This window comes from Apiospora marii, assembly GCF_038362585.1.
Source record: "Apiospora marii strain CBS 49790 chromosome Unknown utg000007l_segment0_segment0, whole genome shotgun sequence".
NCBI lineage: Eukaryota > Fungi > Ascomycota > Sordariomycetes > Amphisphaeriales > Apiosporaceae > Apiospora > Apiospora marii.
Window position 1 is genome coordinate 2,140,627 of NW_027117379.1, and position 18,541 is coordinate 2,159,167.

Consider the following 18,541-nt stretch of genomic DNA (forward strand, 5'->3'; position numbering starts at 1 on the left):
GGAGGTGCAATGGGGTCTGAATAGGATACTTACTTAATTTCCAATCTCAAATGGCTCATAGAGACCGGCTTTAGCATCATTACGATTCGATGTGCAAGTGCTGATCGGCATGCTGGGGCGCGACGCGGCGGACCACGACGCCATCATGCTGCACAGCAAACTTATAATGACTGTGGACGACGCCGCCCTGACCGTGGCCCGCGCGGAGTGGGATAAGCTGACCGCTAAAATCAAAGAGTTCGCGCGCTCCGTTGGTGAGAAGTCGGAATTCGTGTACATTAACTACGTGGACTTGAGTCAGGACCCGCCCGGGAGCTACGGGGCTGCTAGTGTTCGGTGAATGCGGGAGGCGGCGGCGGCGTGTGATCCGATGGGGGTGTTTCAGAAGCGTCTCCCCAGGGGATCTAAGATATCTAGAGTCTTGTGATCTTTGCCCCCATCAGTCACGTACCCTGAAACCGATCTTGTACTGTTTCGTTGGAACCTGACCTTTGGTGTCACGCTTGAAAGTGACCCTGGCTCTTGTTAGACTAGATACATTCTCATCTAGATGAGGTACACCAGCAAGCAACAGACGGAGTCGACTTCCTTCATATGATCGCAAGATGGTTACCAGGAAACGTCGCAGCAACAAGATGATCATATTTAGATGTTCCGGCACTTATCATGACGACGACCGACCTAGGGCAGCTTCCCAGACTTGCACCGTATGATTCCAGATGGTCTCGCCAAAACTCCGCTCGTGGTAGTACTGGAGCGCCTCATTATCCGGGACCACATCATTGTTCCTATTCGTGCGCCACGACCCCGGTCCGATAAAGTCGGTAGTCAGCAGATAGGCGTGCCGCTCGCCCGCGTCCGGCAGCGCCCGGCCGAAGTAGACGATGATCCAGCCCGAGACGACCTGGAAAGCCGAGGTCAAGGCCCACCAGAAGAGACCGAGCTTCTTTCGGGAGGGATACCGGGTCCGCGGCACGCCCGTGTGAACGAGGCCCGGCGTGGCGTGGATGAAGACGGTCTGCGCGGGACTCTCCGCCGCCGACAGGTAGTCGAAAGCCAGGCTGGTGCAGATGGTCGTGTGGCTGACGAGGGACACGATGCTCCACTTGTCCTTCAGCCCGATGTCCTGTTCGTTGATCCGCTTCTCCTTGGTGCCGTTGAGAATGGAAAGGACTCGGGGCTGTGGCGATTGATGAAGGAGCGGCAGGAGCTTGGCCAATATCCGTGCCCGGGAGTAATAGGATACGGCAAAGTTGACCTCGAGCCCTTCTTCTTCCGTGTCTACATGCACCAGTCAGAGACCAGGTTGGAGTGAAAAGGGAGGCTTCTTCATAGAATTTACTCACAAACTGCACCCTGAAAAGGCATTCCACCTGGGCTCATGCAGAGCAGGTCAACCTTCTTCTCGGTCGCTGCGATCTTCTTGCAGGCAGCATCGACGTCGCGAATGAGAGAAAGCTGGCATTCGACGAAGACGACCTTGTTAGTGGGCGCAGAAGCCCGCAGCCCGTCTAGCTGCGCGGTGAAACGCGCTTCGGTCCTGCCGAGAACGTAGAAGGTCGAGGATTGCATCATGGTGATCAGGCGGCGCAAGGTACCATGTCCAATGCCGCTCGTGGCGCCCGCAAAGACGCAGACGCGCCCCTCGTGCTGCCCGCGGGCGAAACGGGCATTGCTCTCAACGATGTCGCGAAACTTCACCATCGTCGCTATTGAAACGAATGGCAGCAATCCAGAACTCACTTGCAATATAACAAATCTTCAAATTTCACGGCCGGAGTCATTTACTTTTGATCAAGAGGTTGAGTCGGCAGTTGGTCGCATGGTGGGCAGTGCGACCACACGTCACCCCGCCCTCGCATTACAGGGGCTAGAGACCAACAGCGCCTGCTAGCGCCAGAGTTGCTGCACCGTCAGGGTATTGATCCCCCAACTTGTTGCCCACTTCGCGCATGCACTGCCGATTCAATTGCCAACAGTCGCAAGGAATAGGCGCAAGGGGGACTCGTTTCCAAATACCACCCCAACTGATTGACCAGCCGGCCAACCTCATCGGATGATCCGACCAAGTTGTGAGCTAGCCGGTATGGCAAGTTTACCCAGCTCCGAAAGATGGCTCGGCCACACGTGTCGACTTCCCGCGTTAAGACTGCCCCGCCGTTATGTGTCGCCTGGGGTGTTGGCTTACTACAGCAAAGTACTCAGAGTGGGGATTCATCGACTTTACTAGATTTGTGATACAGAACGTTTCATAGTGATAGAATTCAATAACATACAATTTACTGTGCATTATTAGTAACTCGACTCGCAAGCTTTCCGAGATTATACTTCCTTCATTCTACGTAGACGCCCCTCGCACAGGGTGGGGCCGCCCGTGGGGTGGTGGAACTTGATACCTGTATTCACTCATAGCGCAAACCTACTGTACCTTATTTCAACGTCACTAGAGTTGCGAGATAGCGGAGGTTGAGGCGAAGATGTCAGTGGGTGTGTCTGTACCCCCTACAAATCGAGGGTAGGCATTTAATATCGAAAGCAAAGTCTCACGCAAGGCGGCTTAAGCCAGAACCCCTAGCGAGATGAATTCAATTCGAAGTGGTTTTAGATTTCATACTCATCTGGCTTTCAGGTGGCCGGCCATCTCCCCGATTTGGCTTTGCCGACAAGGTTGGGACAGGAGGACGATCTTACACACAATGGTGCCAACAACGTCTGATGGTGCCTGGGTGAGATGATGATAGGCATTCTGACCCACTGCATCCTGATCTGCTAGATGCCTTTTGCACTGACGGGACTAAAGAGTAGCATGAGAAGACAGGGCGCCAAGCCCACGTCCTTGCAGCCAGGGACCACCATAATCTGCACAGCTTGCCTCATAGACTGGCGAGAAGAAGCAGGCACTCCCAGGACCGACGGTCGGCGTTGCTTCCAACGACGAAATGTAGCGAATATGGACCATGCCGAGAGATTTTCGATATCTCGTTGAGCACCAGGCCTCAGCGGGCGAGAGTGACGAGACAAAAGACGTGCTAAATCTGGAAGTGCTTCACACGTGGGGTCATAGAGGAATTACTTGCAGACCACGCATAACATGACCACGCCGTCCTTGTATCCAGACCCAGACGAGAGCGCCAGGCTGGCGTGACTCCATTGCACCAAAGTAGTGTGATCGCAAGTATTGCAACATAGGGTCCTGATGAAAAGGAGTGGTAATGGTTCCAGAAACGAAAATAGGCCTGAAAGCTCGACTCCAAGTAGCATACAATCCTAGAGAGAATTTCAACAACATTGGCAGCATTCGAGGAGGGTATGATGTCTCAGGAGGGAGAATAACATTCTACGTTGATCTTCGGACATATTTTCTTTATATATAGGCTTTTGGGGCTATGTAGTGACGTGTTTTTTCCCTTCGTTATTTTGTTTTCTTAGTGGTTAACTAGACACAGGACCTAGAATCATTGAGAGTCGCCTAATCAAGAGAGTCCTTAGTGAAATCATGGTATCACCAGCTAGGGAGCACGTGCCGGTATACCTAACCACTTTACAAGTCATGACGTTGAGTTTAGCTTATCTTAGCGTAATGTATAGAATCAGGCTTTGATTAAGAGTTTTGGGGATCTGCGGCCTTCTGAGTGGCCTTTGTATCGCTGGGATGATGTTTCTTTTCATGGGATTTGTGCTACGTGGGCTAGGTACAGCCATCCCTGCTTTAGCCAATACTACCCGCTCATATAGCCGGCCTTGGCCAATTTCCATAGTGACACATTATCATACCGACTAAGGTCTCAGCCTACAGAAGCACCAAGAACAAGAGCCTAGTCACATTACGTTAAGGTTTCATACATGTGACCTATGTAAACAAGGGTGATAAAGGAACAAAACATCAACCAGGCTAAACTTTAATGGATAACCGTGTACCACATGGTCACATCTATAGAAAATAACCAGTAGACAGACTGGCGGTGAATTACACTCTTTTTAGAATCACAATAGATCTCGGGTGTAATTATATGAAATACTATTGTGATGAAGAATGAACAGAACACTCCCTTCAGTGGGCTCCCCAATCGTCCGTTGCATAACATGATGCCACCTGTTTTGGATAAAACACACCTGGAATGAACATCGGTGTGTCTGATAATGTCCCGTGCCAAGGCTTGTATCCTCCTCAACGAAGATGATCGATTCAATGAGAGGGATGTTGCAGGCCGGGACCTGGAAGCTGCAGTGATTCCTCAATAACGTATGTGTTCCTGTCTATCTTCTCCTACCGGTTCGATAAAACCGACGTTCTAGGAGGCAGAGCTTGATGGCAAGTTCTCGCATTCGCATGATCTGCTCCGGTGTGGGTATGACGGGGTGTTTGGCTTTTAGGAACCCCCCACCGTGTGCGGCGCGAGTGGCGTCGGTGTCCAATCGCTCGCAGTACACCCAAGAATGGCCGTGTGCTTTGCAGTAAATACATTTCTGGCGTGCTTCGTAAGGAGGTCGGCCGTTCCGACGTGTCATGCGACACAGCCTAATGAAAAGAGCCTGCATTTCTACCATTTCTTCCGGTTCAGGTATTTTGGGGTCCTCGTCCATCAGAAACCCGCTTTCCCGAATGTTGTGCGCGGCGTCGCGGTCAAGTCGTTTGCATATATGCCACGAATGAGAGGATCGGCCGCAGTAGAGGCATCTCTGGAACTCTTGTTCGGTGACCCTTTCTTTCTTTGGCACATCCCATTCGGGTTCATCGAGTTTCGGGTCTTGGTAAGTGTCGTGTTTTCCCTGGCCATCTCGATCTCGATCGGCTTCGTGGTCCCAGCTCGGGTCGCGCTCTGCCACCTGGCCGGGGTTAGTGGCTGAATCGCCCAAAGCGAACTAGCTGAGCCAAACTTACTCTCGCGTATTGCCCGTTGAGGGAGCCACACGGCATGTTGACTGTCACGCCTGAACGTATCTCCAGAGACACGGTGGCACGGAAGAAAGAGAAGTTTTGGAAATTTCGTTCGCAGCACCACCCTGCTTCAGTTCTGCTGCCGTGGACAAGCCCATGAAGTGGGAAATAGCCAAGCACCAAGGCCGATTTCGTCTATCCCCTAGCTGCTACTAGAGGGCAGCCACGTACAGAAATCTGGTGGCCAAACCCCGTATATGGGTGCTGATTCGCCAAGACCCCTGCCAGTCCTACATGCTAGCGACCACACACTGATCATCTGACAAACGTTTGCACCAATGCTCTAGGTACAGGGCGGCCCCGAAGATTCGGGATGAAGTTGTTTTGCATCATCATCAACAACAAAATGCGAAGCAAGAAGCGCTCGGGGGAATTTTTGTTTCTTATTTATCGTAATCCTCTAGATGACGCCCGACTTTCGAAGCTTCCGGCGTTCTATTACGTTGCTTTGGGGGCGGCTCGCTGGTGGCAGCCCAGGCGTAAGTGTCAGCGAAACGGTCCCTGCTCCCCAGGCTCTTTGATGCCACCGCATGCGTGCGACACACCACGCATACGTGGAAGGCAGATTTTCCACAAGATCGGTCACATAATCAACGCCTCGTAAATTCTGAATTCTTCCTAATCTAGTTCTAGCCGGGCACGCACCTTGAGAAGGCCCCATCGTTGTAAACACACATTGATTCAACTTTACTTTGATAACTGAAAACATCGCTGAAATCCGCTGAGAGACGAGTTTTGACGATGGTTGTTCAACCGGAGGTGATGCTTTGGGGATGGACAAGCCATGATTTGAGTTCAGGGTCTGACAGTAAGTGAATGCCCTATCCGAAGAGGCAAAGGAAAAGCCTAAAAGTTACCTTACCACAGCCACAACAATTCTTGTAACGGTCCCCGCGGCTTTGGGAACATTCTGGAAACTATCTCTTGGAGTTGCCATTGGTTTAAGTTGGCCATGTGCCGCGAGGATCTTGACGCGGATCTGGGAATGGATGCGCGTTTTTCGGAATTGGTTAAATCGGAGAATCGGCTCGGAGAGCGAACAGCAACCCCTCCTTTCTGAAAACAGGGCAGAACTAGGAGGTGATCCAGGCCCCAGTACCACATCCGAGATCGATCCTGCAGTGGACCGCAACAACGTTCATGACGACACCCCGCCCAGCCGTGAGGCGACAAGGGAACCGGAAGATCATCCGACTAAGTCGCGATACTGTTCAACAAAGAAGACTATATGGTCAAATATAGGTGTCCTACTCGCCGCCTCTGCAGTGATGTTCGCTTATGCCGGAGCTCTGGTCGGTGAGATGCCGACCAATAACACAGCTCTAGCCAACAGTGCTGACTGCGGATTCTGGGATCTTAACCGCAACACCGATTGGAGAATTCAGGATAACGACGACTTGATACAGGCCCGAAAGGAAATGGAAGCGGGACATTACGCAAAGAGTTGCTACGGGGAGCAACTGACAGCCCAATCTGAGCAATGTAACATCTTCCAGCCCCCCGTGATCGCGTATCAGAAAGAGAAGATCAATTGCCCGTTTCCTTGTCGCGATCCTAACAAATGCATTTGCGCCAATGGGATATATCGGAGTGCGGTAAGGTTTGACACTGGTACCTTTCGCCTGGACAAGCTGGGCTTGAATGCAGCACATTTACCACTTGTCAGGCGAACATCAACCTTTGTCCCGCTGGACATCGAATACGGCTTCGTGGACGCCATACCCGATGACAAGGCTTTCTGGAAGTTCGAATACTACCTCGGACCCATCAATGATAGCGCAGGTTATAGAAACTTTACGTTCGTCTCGCGTGGGTATCCTTTCAATTGGGGCGTGGCCGACTACGCAGTGAGGTATGCCTGATTCGTCTCCCCACCTTGCCCGGCCAGTTGCTGACGCCTTTTATATAGCGTGTACGAAGCAACACCGTCGGGCCCAGACCACGACGCATGGGATCCCATCCCAGACCTTGAGCGAGGAACAAATACATTCATGACGGTGGTATTCGTTTCCTCTTGTAGAATCCTCTATAACGGGCCTTGCACAGACCCAGTCTTCCCTGCGAACTTGAAATACACTCCCAACGGACGCCCCTTTCCCAAGTACGTCAACAACAACCCCCGGCCCAGAGTCCTAGTGGCCATCGACGAGATGCGCGTCTGCGCCAACGACGAGTCCAACTGCGACTCCCCGGACGAGCTACCAAAAGGGATCAGCCGCGAGCTGCGGGCGTCGTACGAGATGGCCCGGACCGTCTTCAAGCGGACCTCGACCTACAACTCGCTGCGGTACCGGCGGGGCAGCGCCCTGATGGCAACCGACGGCATCAGCGACTTCGAGTCGCGGCAGCTGGACGACGAGCAGTGGGTCATCGAAAGCGAGGCCCTGTTTCGGACGTCCCTGGCGCGCCTCCAGTTCAACGCGCGCGACTACGTCACGGGCGACCGGCCCCGTGGCCAGTACGAGGACGCCTACAACAACACGACTCCGGACTGGGCCCGCCGCGGGAACTGCACGCCTTACACGTTCCCGCTCCCGAGCCAGTACACCAACATCAGAGCCGTCGACTTCTGTTTCCTCCTCATTCCCATTGCGTTATACGCTGGTAGTCTTAAGGTTGGGTATCCCAAGGAAGACTTGAAGTTTGCGGGGTCATGGATTGTCTTCGACTCGATATTCTACTACATCTTCTTCGCCGTTTATCAGTTGGGTCTCGCGTTGGGGGAGTTATGGCAAGTCACCAAGGAGAAAGTCTTAAAGTTGGTTGGGAGGAATTTCTGACGGTAATTAGACGGCTTATGAGCTGTATCTGGGGACTCCAGTTTGGGTATATAATTTGTAAAGTAGTCGTCTCAGAGAGTCCTTGAGTCGGACTGCTGGAACTGCCGCGTTTCACCACCATAACAACGCCAGTTATTTAGTGGATAGCCAGCCATTCCAGTGTCGCTAGCTCTGCAGGAGCATCGCGCTCCAATTCCAGCGAATGGCCTGGTTTATTGGCCTCCTCCACTGGCAAAATCCCAATAAAAATCGTTTGGCAAACCGTCTGATCACCAAAAGCAGTTGTAAACAACACTTGGGCTTTAGCTTCAATCAGAATAGAATTGATTATCGCGCGCAAAGGCCACGGGCGGCAGACCACCGCCCGGACTGCGCTGCGTGAGCTGGAACTTGGAGGTGGCCGTGATCAATTCGCCCAGCTTCAGGTGGCCATAATTGCGGGGATCAAAATCGGGGAAGCGCTTGGTGATGAGGAGGTCCACCTTGCCCAGCGGGGCCCAGCCGTCGTCGCCGGCGACGTCGCGCACGACGGCGCGGAGCTGGTGGATGACGTTGGGGTCGATGGTGGCGGGGGCGGGCGCGCTGTGCGCCCGCTGCAGGTGCGGCTTGCGCGAGGGCGACGACGAGGGCGTGTCGTCGTTGCCCATGCCGCTGGGGGGCAGGGGCAGGTTCTGCGCGCGCTCGATGGCGAGGTTCTCGACGTAGATGAAGCGGTCGCAGGACGCGACGAAGGGCTCGGGCGTCTTGCGCTCGCCCAATCCATAAACGACGAGGCCGGACTCGCGGATGCGGGCGGCCAGGCGGGTGAAGGCGGCGTCGTTGGAGATGATGCAGAAGCCGTCAAAGGTGCCCATGTGCAGCAGGTCCATGGCGTCGATGATGAGGGCGGACGCGTTCGCGCTCTTGCCCTGGATGGCGAACTGCTGGATCGGCTGGATCGACTGCATCAGCAGCTGGCCCTTCCACCCCTTGAGGCCCGGGCTGGTCCAGTCGCCGTACGCGCGCTTCACGGACGCGATGCCGTACTTGGCCACCTCGGACAGGAGCAGGCCGACCGACGACGCCTGCGCATTGTCGGCGTCGATCAGCACCGCCAGTTTCGTTGGGTGAGTATTCATGACGGCGCAAAATCTGCTAAAATAGTGATTAAAACAAGGAAGAATTGAATATGCATTCAGCAAGATATATTAAATAGGTGTCTTGACATGGCAAAAGGGGGTTCCCAGCTTCACGAGAATCTAATCAAGCATAAGCTGGCTCATATTGATTTGGTAATGTACAGATTTCAGGAGTCGACAGGTCGGCATTGGGCGCTTAGCAGCCAGAGCTGAGTACCCCGCAATGCGCCCGTAGTGCGACAAGGCCCTTGGTCCCTGGGTTTTTCAGGGCGTTTGGCGCCTGTTACTGGCTTGTCTCGCCCCTTAGCGCGGTGGAGTAGGATTACATTACTGACATGGAATCATGCAATTGGTTTCAGACACCGGCGACGGGGTTTAGCGGTGGGATAATGGGCAACACATTAAGTGGTTACAAAAACCATTCGTGACCAAATAGACGGTAGGTCACAGAATAATTGACTGCTGCAATCACCCCGAATTGGCGAGGCTGCCGAGTGCTGCCAGTCGGCAGCATAATTTGGTACGGTTGGCAATAGTGAAGAGAATTAAAATGAAAATGCAATAGGGGGCGGGGCTTTCATCGTGTTCAATTGCCCATCATCATTATCCCAAACTCACCCACCGTATCTCTGCTGCGTATGCCCTGCCAATTCCGCAACCTCCATGGGCATTTACCTTCACTTGTTCCGCCAATGCACGTCGCCGTTGTGCGCGACCAGTGTCGATATCATGTCCTCGTCTCCCAGCTCGGCCGCATGGTGCAGCGCGCTGCGGCCGTCGTTGTCCTTGAGATTCACGTCGGCGTCGTGGCACAACAGGTGATCCGCGATGACGCGACTGCGAGCATTGATGATCGCGGCGTGCAGCGCCGTGCGCCCCTGGGCATCTCGCTGGTTGATCGGGATGACGCCGGCGGCCAGCACCGTCTGGACCAGCGCGGTTTCGCCCGAAAGGACCGCGAGATGCAGGTAGGACTGCTGCTCGAAGTTGGTCGTCGCGCCGAGCCGCCGCGTCGCATGGACGAGGATACCGACTGCATGAGGGCACCTCGTCTCCATGATGGCCAGGTACAGTGGCGTGCGGCCGGAGCGGTCGCTGATGTCGGGGTCGGCGCGGTGCAGCAGGAGCAATTGGATCTGGGCGGTATGTTTCTTCATCACGGCAAGGTGGAGAGGTGTGTGACCGGACTTGTTCCGTACGTTCTCGCCCTTGCCGCGGCTGAGAAAAGCAGATATCATCGCGTGATCATCCATCTCAGAGGCGTAATGCAGCGGAGCATAGCCATTGATGTCAAGGACTTCGTAACTTGCCCCCTTGTCCAGAAGAAGACTTACGATTAGAGGTTGCCTGTATTCAACGGCTATGTGAAGCGGTGTCCGGCCTTGGCTGTCTTGGGTCCCTAGCCGAGCGCCGTTTTGCACGAGAAGCCATGTTGCAGACATGTTGCCTTGAGTGATTGCCAGTTCAAGTGCTGTCCGGCCATGCGTATCGTCCCTCAGCTCCAGATCGCACCCATGTTCAACCAACATCCAAAGTAGAGACTTGTCCTGGACGTTGGGCCAATCCTCGATCAGGTGGTGCAGAAGAGATCTGCCCGCCTTGTCCCTGATGCTCGCGTCGGCACGGGCTTTCAACAACAGGTACGCTACCTCGGACCCGTGGTATTCCACCGCCCACTGGAGAGGAGCCTTCTCGGACCAGTCCTGTTTGTTCAGTTCCACGCGGAGGCCTGGTCTTTCCAATAGAAGGAAGCGGATGATGTGGGCCCTGGCTTGCCAATTGGCAGCTGCTTCGCTCAATATCAACCAGTGATCGTATGAGGACGGCGTGTTGATATTGGCCCCAGAGTCGATCAGTAGCCGGACAATGCTATCGTGGCCCATCTTGAATGCCCACCGGAGTGCGCTGTAGCCCTCCTGGTCTTCGGCATCTATAGTGTGGACGCAGGCTGGGAGCAAGAGCCTGACGGCCCATAGATGGCCCTCGCGGGCGGCGAAACGAAGAGGGGTGAACCCTTTCTCATCTTCTAGACCTCCGTTGAAGCTCTGGGAGTGATCCAGCAGCATGCTGATGCTCCATTCGTCATGGGTCGATATTGCAAGGTGAAGTGGTGTCCTCCCCTTGGAATCTTGGGCGTTAATGTTTGCCCCATACTCCAGCAGAACTTGGAGTATGCGATGCTGTTGAAATATCACTGCCCAATGCGTTGCCGTATGAGATTTCCCTGCGCCAGTATCTATGTCGATAGCCAACTGTTTTATCGCGTGCAGGGCTAATTGCTTCGACCCAAAGAACGCGGATATGTGCAGTGCAGTTACCTCTGATTTGAGTTGAGAAGGGATGGTCTCCATGTATCCTGTAGCTTCCGAAATCTTCCTTTGATCTGCCATTAGTACCGCGGCAAGCCTGGAGGCTTCCGGGTCTCCACGTGCGCGTCGAAAGTGGTATCCCCAATGGTCTGCGGCATAGGTTAGATAAGCCAACCTGCTTGAAGACGCGCGTTGTGAGTTCCCAGGCTTGTTTGCGAATGGAAGTTTCAGAAGGTCGCTCAAGCATCTTTGGGCCAGTAAGGTATGCGAGTCTCTGGGCTGGACGTATGCTTCACGTTCCAGGAACTCATGTGCCGTGTAGTGGAACAGGCGGACGGTGCCGGAGTCGTCCACAGTGACCAGCCCAGCGCAAATGAATTCCAAGGTGTTGCCACTGATAGTGCTGGCGATTTGGTGACCCGCCACTGCTTGGCCAAACTCCGCAATGGAAAGGGGTCGAGCCGCATAGCAAACCCAGTTGAGAGCTGCCAACGCCATCTTCCGTTCCGACTCTTCTTGAGACTCGATTCGATGAATAGCACGTTCATAGAAATACGCGGAATTCTTCGGGGAACTCTTGGCTGCGCCAAGGGCAATGTCTTCTTCGAAGGCGTTCATCTGTAGTTGAGCAAGGAGGAAGCTGTGTTGTACTATATTAGTGGGATGCGTATGGGATCGTACCTTTTTGTTGAACTTACTTTCCTTGGAACTTGGCAACCAGGTTTTCATGATTTCTCGACCAAGATCCATCACTCTTCCTGCCATCGCCCATCATTGCCCGCTTGAGGACGTCTGAACGACCGATCCTCCACTTTAAGAAGGCAGATAAGTCCTCGGTGCTTGCCTTGATATGAATGCGTTTGTCAAAGTTGACGGATGTGGATATATTCTTGTGACCCCTAGAGGTGACAAGGACCTTGAAGTTCTCGGGAAGTTTCGAAATGATATCCATCAACGTCTGTGGTCGGTTGTTCTCGTCGGTTTTGTCTATATACTCATCCAATCCGTCCAGGACGAGGTATATATGGTGATACCCTACGCTCTCCGCCTTTAGTGGATCCAAATAGGCGATGTGACCCAATAGCTCGTCTTCGTCCTCCGAATCATCATACAGTCTCACCGTTTCCCGCAAGACGGATCCCTTGTGAGATATCAGCTGTGATAGTAGGTCGGCTAAAATGGCAGCAGGCGTTTGAGCATCGCGTTGTTGGTAATCGAAGTATACGTATAGAACACCTCGCATCTTCTTGTCAAATGAACCTCTTTGGATACTGTCTTCTCGGAGATGATGGATGATCTTTGTACTGTTCTAAGTCAGCTCGCGTTACATTTTCTTTGGCATAGTGGATCGTACGCCAACACGGTTTTGCCAGCCCCAGCTAAGACTCAGTTAGACACAGTGTATTCTCAGCGGCTGTTCAAACTTCAACATGCCTTTTCCATAGCACCATAGGTGCTTGAACTCCCCACATTTCCATTGAAGATATGTATCGTCGGTCAATATCCAGTCCCCGGTACCGGGCACGGTTTGCATGGTTTCTTCAAGCTGGCGATTCTTCTTGTTGAAATCAAGCCGTGAAAGCTTTTTCAACCTCTGAGCAACTTTCCCCGCGGGAACACCTGGGTTGCACGTCCGTAGTTAGGCTGGAGTCTGGCTCCTGGAATTCCATAACGCATACCTTGGGTATAATTGTTTGTTTCTTCGCCGTAGATTAGTTTATATAACATGAAATGAGTTGTGGTATCACCACATCAAAGTTAACTGCACTTAATGAGGTGACCGAGACAGTATTAACTTACCCCAAGTGACATCACCCTTGATCGAAAGTGATCGAGCCATCATTGTGTTGACGTTTCCTGCATTGGCAGTGCCATTGAAAGCTGCTCGGTGTTAGTCGGCTCACTCATCCTAACTCGAACTCAAACGTACCATATGCAACATTTTTACCCACTGTAGCATTTCCTGCTACGAGAGAATGGATGGCGTTGCCTTCGATGCCAACACGATCCACGTTAGAGGGCCCCTGTTGTCCTCTCTCGTCGCCCATCGCGAGGCTTGCAGCACGTTTCGGTTAGTTTCGAATCAAGTATATGCATGCAGCGGCAGGGAGACTTGGTCTGAATTGAGGAAAAAAAAAGACTTAGGGCAGTGGAGCTGGGGAACCTTGGTTGCGGAGCTCGAGACGTAAAGTGCTGGTTCTGGCAGGCTCAACTCTTCGTCTACGTCTTTATTGCCATTTTTTCTCAAGGTGGCTGTCAGCCAGCGGCAGTCTAGGTACACCGCGTTCATTTCAATGCTTGGCGCGTCTCAGCCTGCCTACTGTTGCATCGTGTTGGTTATCTTCCCGGCACCCCTGCGTGCGGCAACCCCGGGCGTAGGCTTACGAAGCAAGGCGCAGCCAATGTTATCCACCAACCACGTTGCTGACCGAAGCGCTCCCTGTCTGCCTCAGCCGCTCCCATGCAGCCACCCTGCAACTCACCGTTCGCAGACGGATTAAAAAGGAAGGTGGACAAGAGGCCATAGCCGGGAGATAAAGGGTTTGGGGTAATCAACAAGACGACCCTTGACTATCAGAGATGGGAACTACTCAAAACATCAATAGGCTGGCTTACTTGGTCTCTAATTGTAGAGGGTTCTAATGCAGACCGAGTGCAATTCGGCGTCTTGCCCCAGCTTCCCCGCCGCTGGATGCTAACCATGCCTCGGCTCTGGCCCGGTCCACAGCCCTACCAAATCCAATATTCCCAGCTGAGGAATACTACACACCATCTCAAGACTGAGATGCGGAGTCGGTGGGTGGGTGGACTGCGACATGGGTGGCGAATCTCCGAATGACTTATGCATGGCTTGATCCCGTGGACTGCAACCACATATTGTCAGCTTACCCTGCCAGGTATGTAACCCTGCAATGTTTTTGGACCCCACCACAGCCTTCTCGTACTATTTCCATACATGAGAAACATTAGTAGAAGATTGATGGGGGAAATGAGTTACCCATGCAGTTGGTGATGGTCCATGCAGATGGTGTGAGGCTGGACGGCCGGGCGTGCTGATGTATGTGCCCCTCTCAATAATGATTATGAGACATTTGTTTTCTTCGTCCACGCAACTCGGCATACACTGGCCTGGGGTCAATCTTTAATGTCATTGGAAAACGCCCAAGGCCGCCTACGGTCGATTTGTTCCACCTTTTTGAGTTATACGATTTTCAATTGATCCTTCCATCCCAGGAGCGAATAAAACCACCGAGCAAGTTTCTGCCTTGAGGAAGCGACATGCCGAATAGTTTCAACAGCGAGTATAGCAACTACTACGGCGCAAATGATGAGTTGGACGATGGTGACGGAACTCGCGATAGATCCGGAGTCCCCTTCGGGCCAAAAGCACCAGCACCACCACGCTCGCGACAACCACTACCCAGTGGCAGTGGGACTGCCAAGGACGTGCCAGATGGTGATGCGCCAGGCCGTGTTGAGCATGAAGGACATGATAGACAGCCTGAGAAGAGTGGGCGGCGAAGACATTTGTCGATCATCGGGGAGCCATCGGGCAATAGATTTCGACTCCCGTTCTCAGGGAAGCCCAATATCCAAGTTCAAGCCAACGGGGATACCTGGAGCGATCAGGTGGAGCATAACGGAACTGAGCAGGAAACATGGGCAGACTCGGACGCCGAGAGTGACCCTCATGTGATAACATCGCGAAGATCTCGCGCGGCCCGCGAGCCTGCTCCAGATCACTCCCGGAGACGAGACGAGGACGGGGGGAGAGTTGGCATTACCGGGAATCGCGCCGTGCACCAACCACAGTCAACGTATTATGGGGGACGTGGAGAGGGTGAGCCGTACGCAGGCCGCAGGTACGACAACCCTGGTCAAGTCTATCGAGATACGCCATCCAGGCCACTGGGGGAGATGGCACGTTATCAAAACTACTACAATAGAGATCCGAACCCATTCGCGGGGCAGGATGATTACACCAAACAGTCTTACTTTGGAGGACCACACCGTTACGCCCCACCTATGGGCCCGTATCCAGGCCAGGCCCTCACTTACGCACAACCAATGAGTTACGCCCAGCCCAGTTCTTACCAGCCGTGGCAATTCCCCTACAACTATGGTTATCCACAACCGCAGCCATTCTCCTTTAGTGCCCCTCCACCACCACCAGAGACTCCACCGCCAGCGCCACCTGTGCGAAACTATGCTCGGTCCGACAAGAATGACATGGATTCAGTGCTGAAAAAGGTCTTAAGGGAGTTGGAGGACAACAAAAAGAAGCTGGCTGATAAAGATGACATCATTCAGAAGTTCAAATCCAAAGACAGAGAGAGCGAGATGTTGGACAAGGCAAAGTCCACAGAAGCTAGGGCAGAGCAAATGAGGGAGCAGATCAAGAGTGAACTGGAAGCCGCTGCTCAGAAGAGGCTCGAGGATGAGCGACAAGAACTGGCGAAGCGAGAGTACCAGGAGAAGCTAAACCGGGCGGCGAGCGATATCAGGGAGCAACTGGAGCAACAGTTACGCGAGGAAGAAAACCGCAAAAAGGCTGAAGAGCAGAGAATCCTGGGTTTGGAAGCCGACCTCAGGAGACGAATCGAGGCCGAGATGGTAGAAGAGCAGGAGCGCCGGAAGAGAGAAGCCGAGAAGAGACTGTATCTCGAAATGGAGATAAGGGAAAAGATCATTGCAGAGAGAAGAGAGCAGGAGGAGATGACGTTGCGAGAAGAGGTCCGGAAACAGCAGATCGAGAAACGGCTGGAGCACGAGGTCGAGATGAAACGACAGAGAGCCGATGAGCTTCGACAGTATAAAGAGAACATCGAAGCACGGGCCCGGCTGGAAGCCAATCAGATCATCAGCGCCGAGAAGCGGAAACTGAATCTGGAAAGGCTCAAGCTCGACATTCAACACGACACCGATCGGATCATCAGGGATACAATGAATTCGCCACCAGATGAGACCACGGCCAGTTATCACCGCGCCTCGATAAACGTAAATGATTATCGAGAATATGGTCAGCGCAAAGCTACCGGCGACGGAATGAGGCAGAATTCCGCCCAACCGCAGACGAATGCCCGGAGTGCTTGCGACAGTATCAGCCGCGACACCGAGTCCACGTCTGACCACTCCAGCCATGACTATCCCTTGGAGACGATGACGCCACAGACGGCCGACCGGTCAGACTCGCAATACACGGTAATAGGACGCCCGGAAAGCGGGCGTCGCCACCTTTATAACCACAGCCAGAATCCTTTTGCCCCGCCGCGCTATGGCCACGTCGGATCCCAGCAGCCCCTTCACCAGCCGACCCCGATGCACCAACAAACCCGCTTCAGCATACTGCGAGGGATGGCGGGGCCCATGCCGTCGCCGTCGGGCCTCAGCTCGAACATAAACATACCAAACCCACAAACCTCGGAGGTCGATCACTTCAGCCCAGAACTAACAGAAAGCAACTTGCGATCACACATTGATAGCTCACTTCAAGCACATGTCGAAAGTGAGTTCGAGGGAGGCTCTGCTGCAAGTTTCAGGCAACGTGCCTCGAAGTCACGGATGACACCAAGCATCGGAAGGTCGTCCGGGCCGCGCTCCCAACCGGACCATATCGATTCAGCGCGTGTACACAGAACGCCTACTGGCCCAAGTTTGACGAATCACCTTCGTGCACGGGGTGACAGCATCAATATGATGCCACGCGCGTATCCTTCACTGAGCGCCGATACCCCTCTTTCGCTACCGGACCCGGAAGCAGTGGCAGCGCCCACTCCCCCACGCATGGCAGGGCCGTCCTCGACACGCACATCGAGCACCGGGGGATCCACCTCGTCTCGATCGACGCCCAGCTCGTCCAGCGGTGACCGTTACCACACCCCCAGGGCCTATAGAAGCCCCGTAGTGGCCAGATCAGAGCCGAACGGATCAGATGCACGCTCTTCCCGGGAGTTGGCTTTGCCGGAAAGTCTCGGGTCTGTTTCGGGGGCGTCCCAAGACCAACATATACGGCAACTGAAGAGGAAGAAGGGGTTCTCAAAATAATATACGCAACGTACTACTCCGTGTCCATTAAGAATGACATGATTACGCGCGATAGAGTTCGAGCAGATTATCGATGATGCATAATGAAGATACTCCAACCGGATCGAAAGTGTTGTATTTGAAGGTCTCATGTTACGTCGAGCAAACGACAATCATAGCGAGTGAGAATCTATAGCTTTTGATAAACGCGCCACTTTTCTCAACTTCATTGCATCAGCCATGGCATGCGGATGTGGAAGGTCAGGTCCAGCCATTAGTAGGCCGGCCTACCCAAATTTCACACCGCCAACCACTTTGACAGTTTCAGCGACCAGAGACAATCCAACGTTGCCCTCTACACTTACTGCCTTTTCCGATAAGGCAGGTGTACGAACCGCCTTCGTTACATTTCCTTGGGCCGTCTGCGTGTAGATATCGAATGAGTTCGTATTACTTGGCTCAATACAGGGGGCTAGCTGTCGGCAGGGGTGGGAGTGATGGATTTTCTTTACGTACCGTCTCAGCAACTGTCATCTCACCTACAATTGGGTGGAAAGGCCTGGTTAGCGCCCGAATCCAATAGATTTGCGAGGTTCTCCCTCACAGAGAAGGAGGAGAGAGCAACACGAACCGAATATGACTTGGCCCTCGGAATCGAAAGTCTTCGCCACAACTGATTTCACGACATGACCTCCTATTCCCACTCCATTTTCATCTTGTGCTTTGTTCTCGTCGTTATGCGCTTTATCCTTCACGCTTTGCTAAGGTTGTAGTTAGTTACACTACACAGTGCAAGGTAGACTTGCATGGGCCGCGATCCGGGACGATGCCTACCTGGGGGTCGGGCGCCTTGATACCATTCACTCCACCCAATATCTTACCCTCCTTTGGGGTACCTTGCAAATCTGACAAGGTGTGAATTCTGGAAGTCGACATTGTGGAAAACGCCCAGCACTGGGTCACGTATGTGGATCGTGGGGAGATGGGGGTTAATTACAAGACAAGGGGGTGATGGGACGAAAGAAAGGGCAAGGCATTTTTCCTCGACAACAGTAAAACGCCTACAATAAGTACACTTCATGGTGCCAGGCAGGCGCTTGGTTGCCTTGCCTTCAAGCATGGACGGGTCTTGGCAGCTGAGGAAGGCCTCCAATTCGAATGGCTGCCCTTCGGGTCAACACAAAAGTAGTCGGCAGGTAAACACTGACCGTGTCCCCCCACCAATCTACCGAGAGCGAGGAGATCGGTACATCGCATGTACGATCCCCGCGTGGGATGGACCTAGGGGCACGCCCGTGCCGATGATAATCGGACTCCCCAGCCGAGGTTGCATGCGTTGGCAGCATGCTTGGGCACGAATGAAGCGCCTCC

At 53.4% G+C, this 18,541-nt stretch overlaps 7 protein-coding genes across 7 annotated transcripts; 3 read left to right on the plus strand and 4 right to left on the minus strand.

Annotated features, from left to right (window-relative positions):
- Window positions 1-109: 109 nt before the first annotated feature.
- Window positions 110-340, plus strand: PG985_011053 (uncharacterized protein; the record flags this gene model as incomplete). The annotated part of the gene is made up of 1 exon (XM_066830820.1): window positions 110-340. The coding sequence occupies one exon, from the start codon at window positions 110-112 to the stop codon at window positions 338-340; it is 231 nt and encodes a 76-aa protein (XP_066681502.1).
- A 324-nt stretch (window positions 341-664) lies between these two features.
- On the minus strand, window positions 665-1,704 carry PG985_011054 (uncharacterized protein; the record flags this gene model as incomplete). Its single annotated transcript, XM_066830821.1, has 2 exons — window positions 665-1,281; window positions 1,347-1,704. The coding sequence occupies 2 exons, from the start codon at window positions 1,702-1,704 to the stop codon at window positions 665-667; spliced, it is 975 nt and encodes a 324-aa protein (XP_066681503.1).
- A 2,553-nt stretch (window positions 1,705-4,257) lies between these two features.
- On the minus strand, window positions 4,258-4,918 carry PG985_011055 (uncharacterized protein; the record flags this gene model as incomplete). Its single annotated transcript, XM_066830822.1, has 2 exons — window positions 4,258-4,827; window positions 4,883-4,918. The coding sequence occupies 2 exons, from the start codon at window positions 4,916-4,918 to the stop codon at window positions 4,258-4,260; spliced, it is 606 nt and encodes a 201-aa protein (XP_066681504.1).
- A 367-nt stretch (window positions 4,919-5,285) lies between these two features.
- On the plus strand, window positions 5,286-7,719 carry PG985_011056 (uncharacterized protein; the record flags this gene model as incomplete). Its single annotated transcript, XM_066830823.1, has 3 exons — window positions 5,286-5,418; window positions 6,029-6,791; window positions 6,849-7,719. 3 exons carry the CDS (start codon window positions 5,286-5,288, stop codon window positions 7,717-7,719), a joined length of 1,767 nt encoding a protein of 588 aa, XP_066681505.1.
- A 308-nt stretch (window positions 7,720-8,027) lies between these two features.
- PG985_011057 (uncharacterized protein) lies at window positions 8,028-8,837 on the minus strand (the record flags this gene model as incomplete). Its single annotated transcript, XM_066830824.1, has 1 exon — window positions 8,028-8,837. The coding sequence occupies one exon, from the start codon at window positions 8,835-8,837 to the stop codon at window positions 8,028-8,030; it is 810 nt and encodes a 269-aa protein (XP_066681506.1).
- Window positions 8,838-9,514: 677 nt separating this feature from the next.
- Window positions 9,515-13,194, minus strand: PG985_011058 (ankyrin repeat-containing domain protein; the record flags this gene model as incomplete). The annotated part of the gene is made up of 5 exons (XM_066830825.1): window positions 9,515-11,786; window positions 11,845-12,450; window positions 12,501-12,525; window positions 12,947-13,027; window positions 13,077-13,194. 5 exons carry the CDS (start codon window positions 13,192-13,194, stop codon window positions 9,515-9,517), a joined length of 3,102 nt encoding a protein of 1,033 aa, XP_066681507.1.
- Window positions 13,195-14,425: 1,231 nt separating this feature from the next.
- PG985_011059 (uncharacterized protein) lies at window positions 14,426-17,191 on the plus strand (the record flags this gene model as incomplete). Its single annotated transcript, XM_066830826.1, has 1 exon — window positions 14,426-17,191. One exon carries the CDS (start codon window positions 14,426-14,428, stop codon window positions 17,189-17,191), a length of 2,766 nt encoding a protein of 921 aa, XP_066681508.1.
- Between the last annotated feature and the right edge of the window lie 1,350 nt (window positions 17,192-18,541).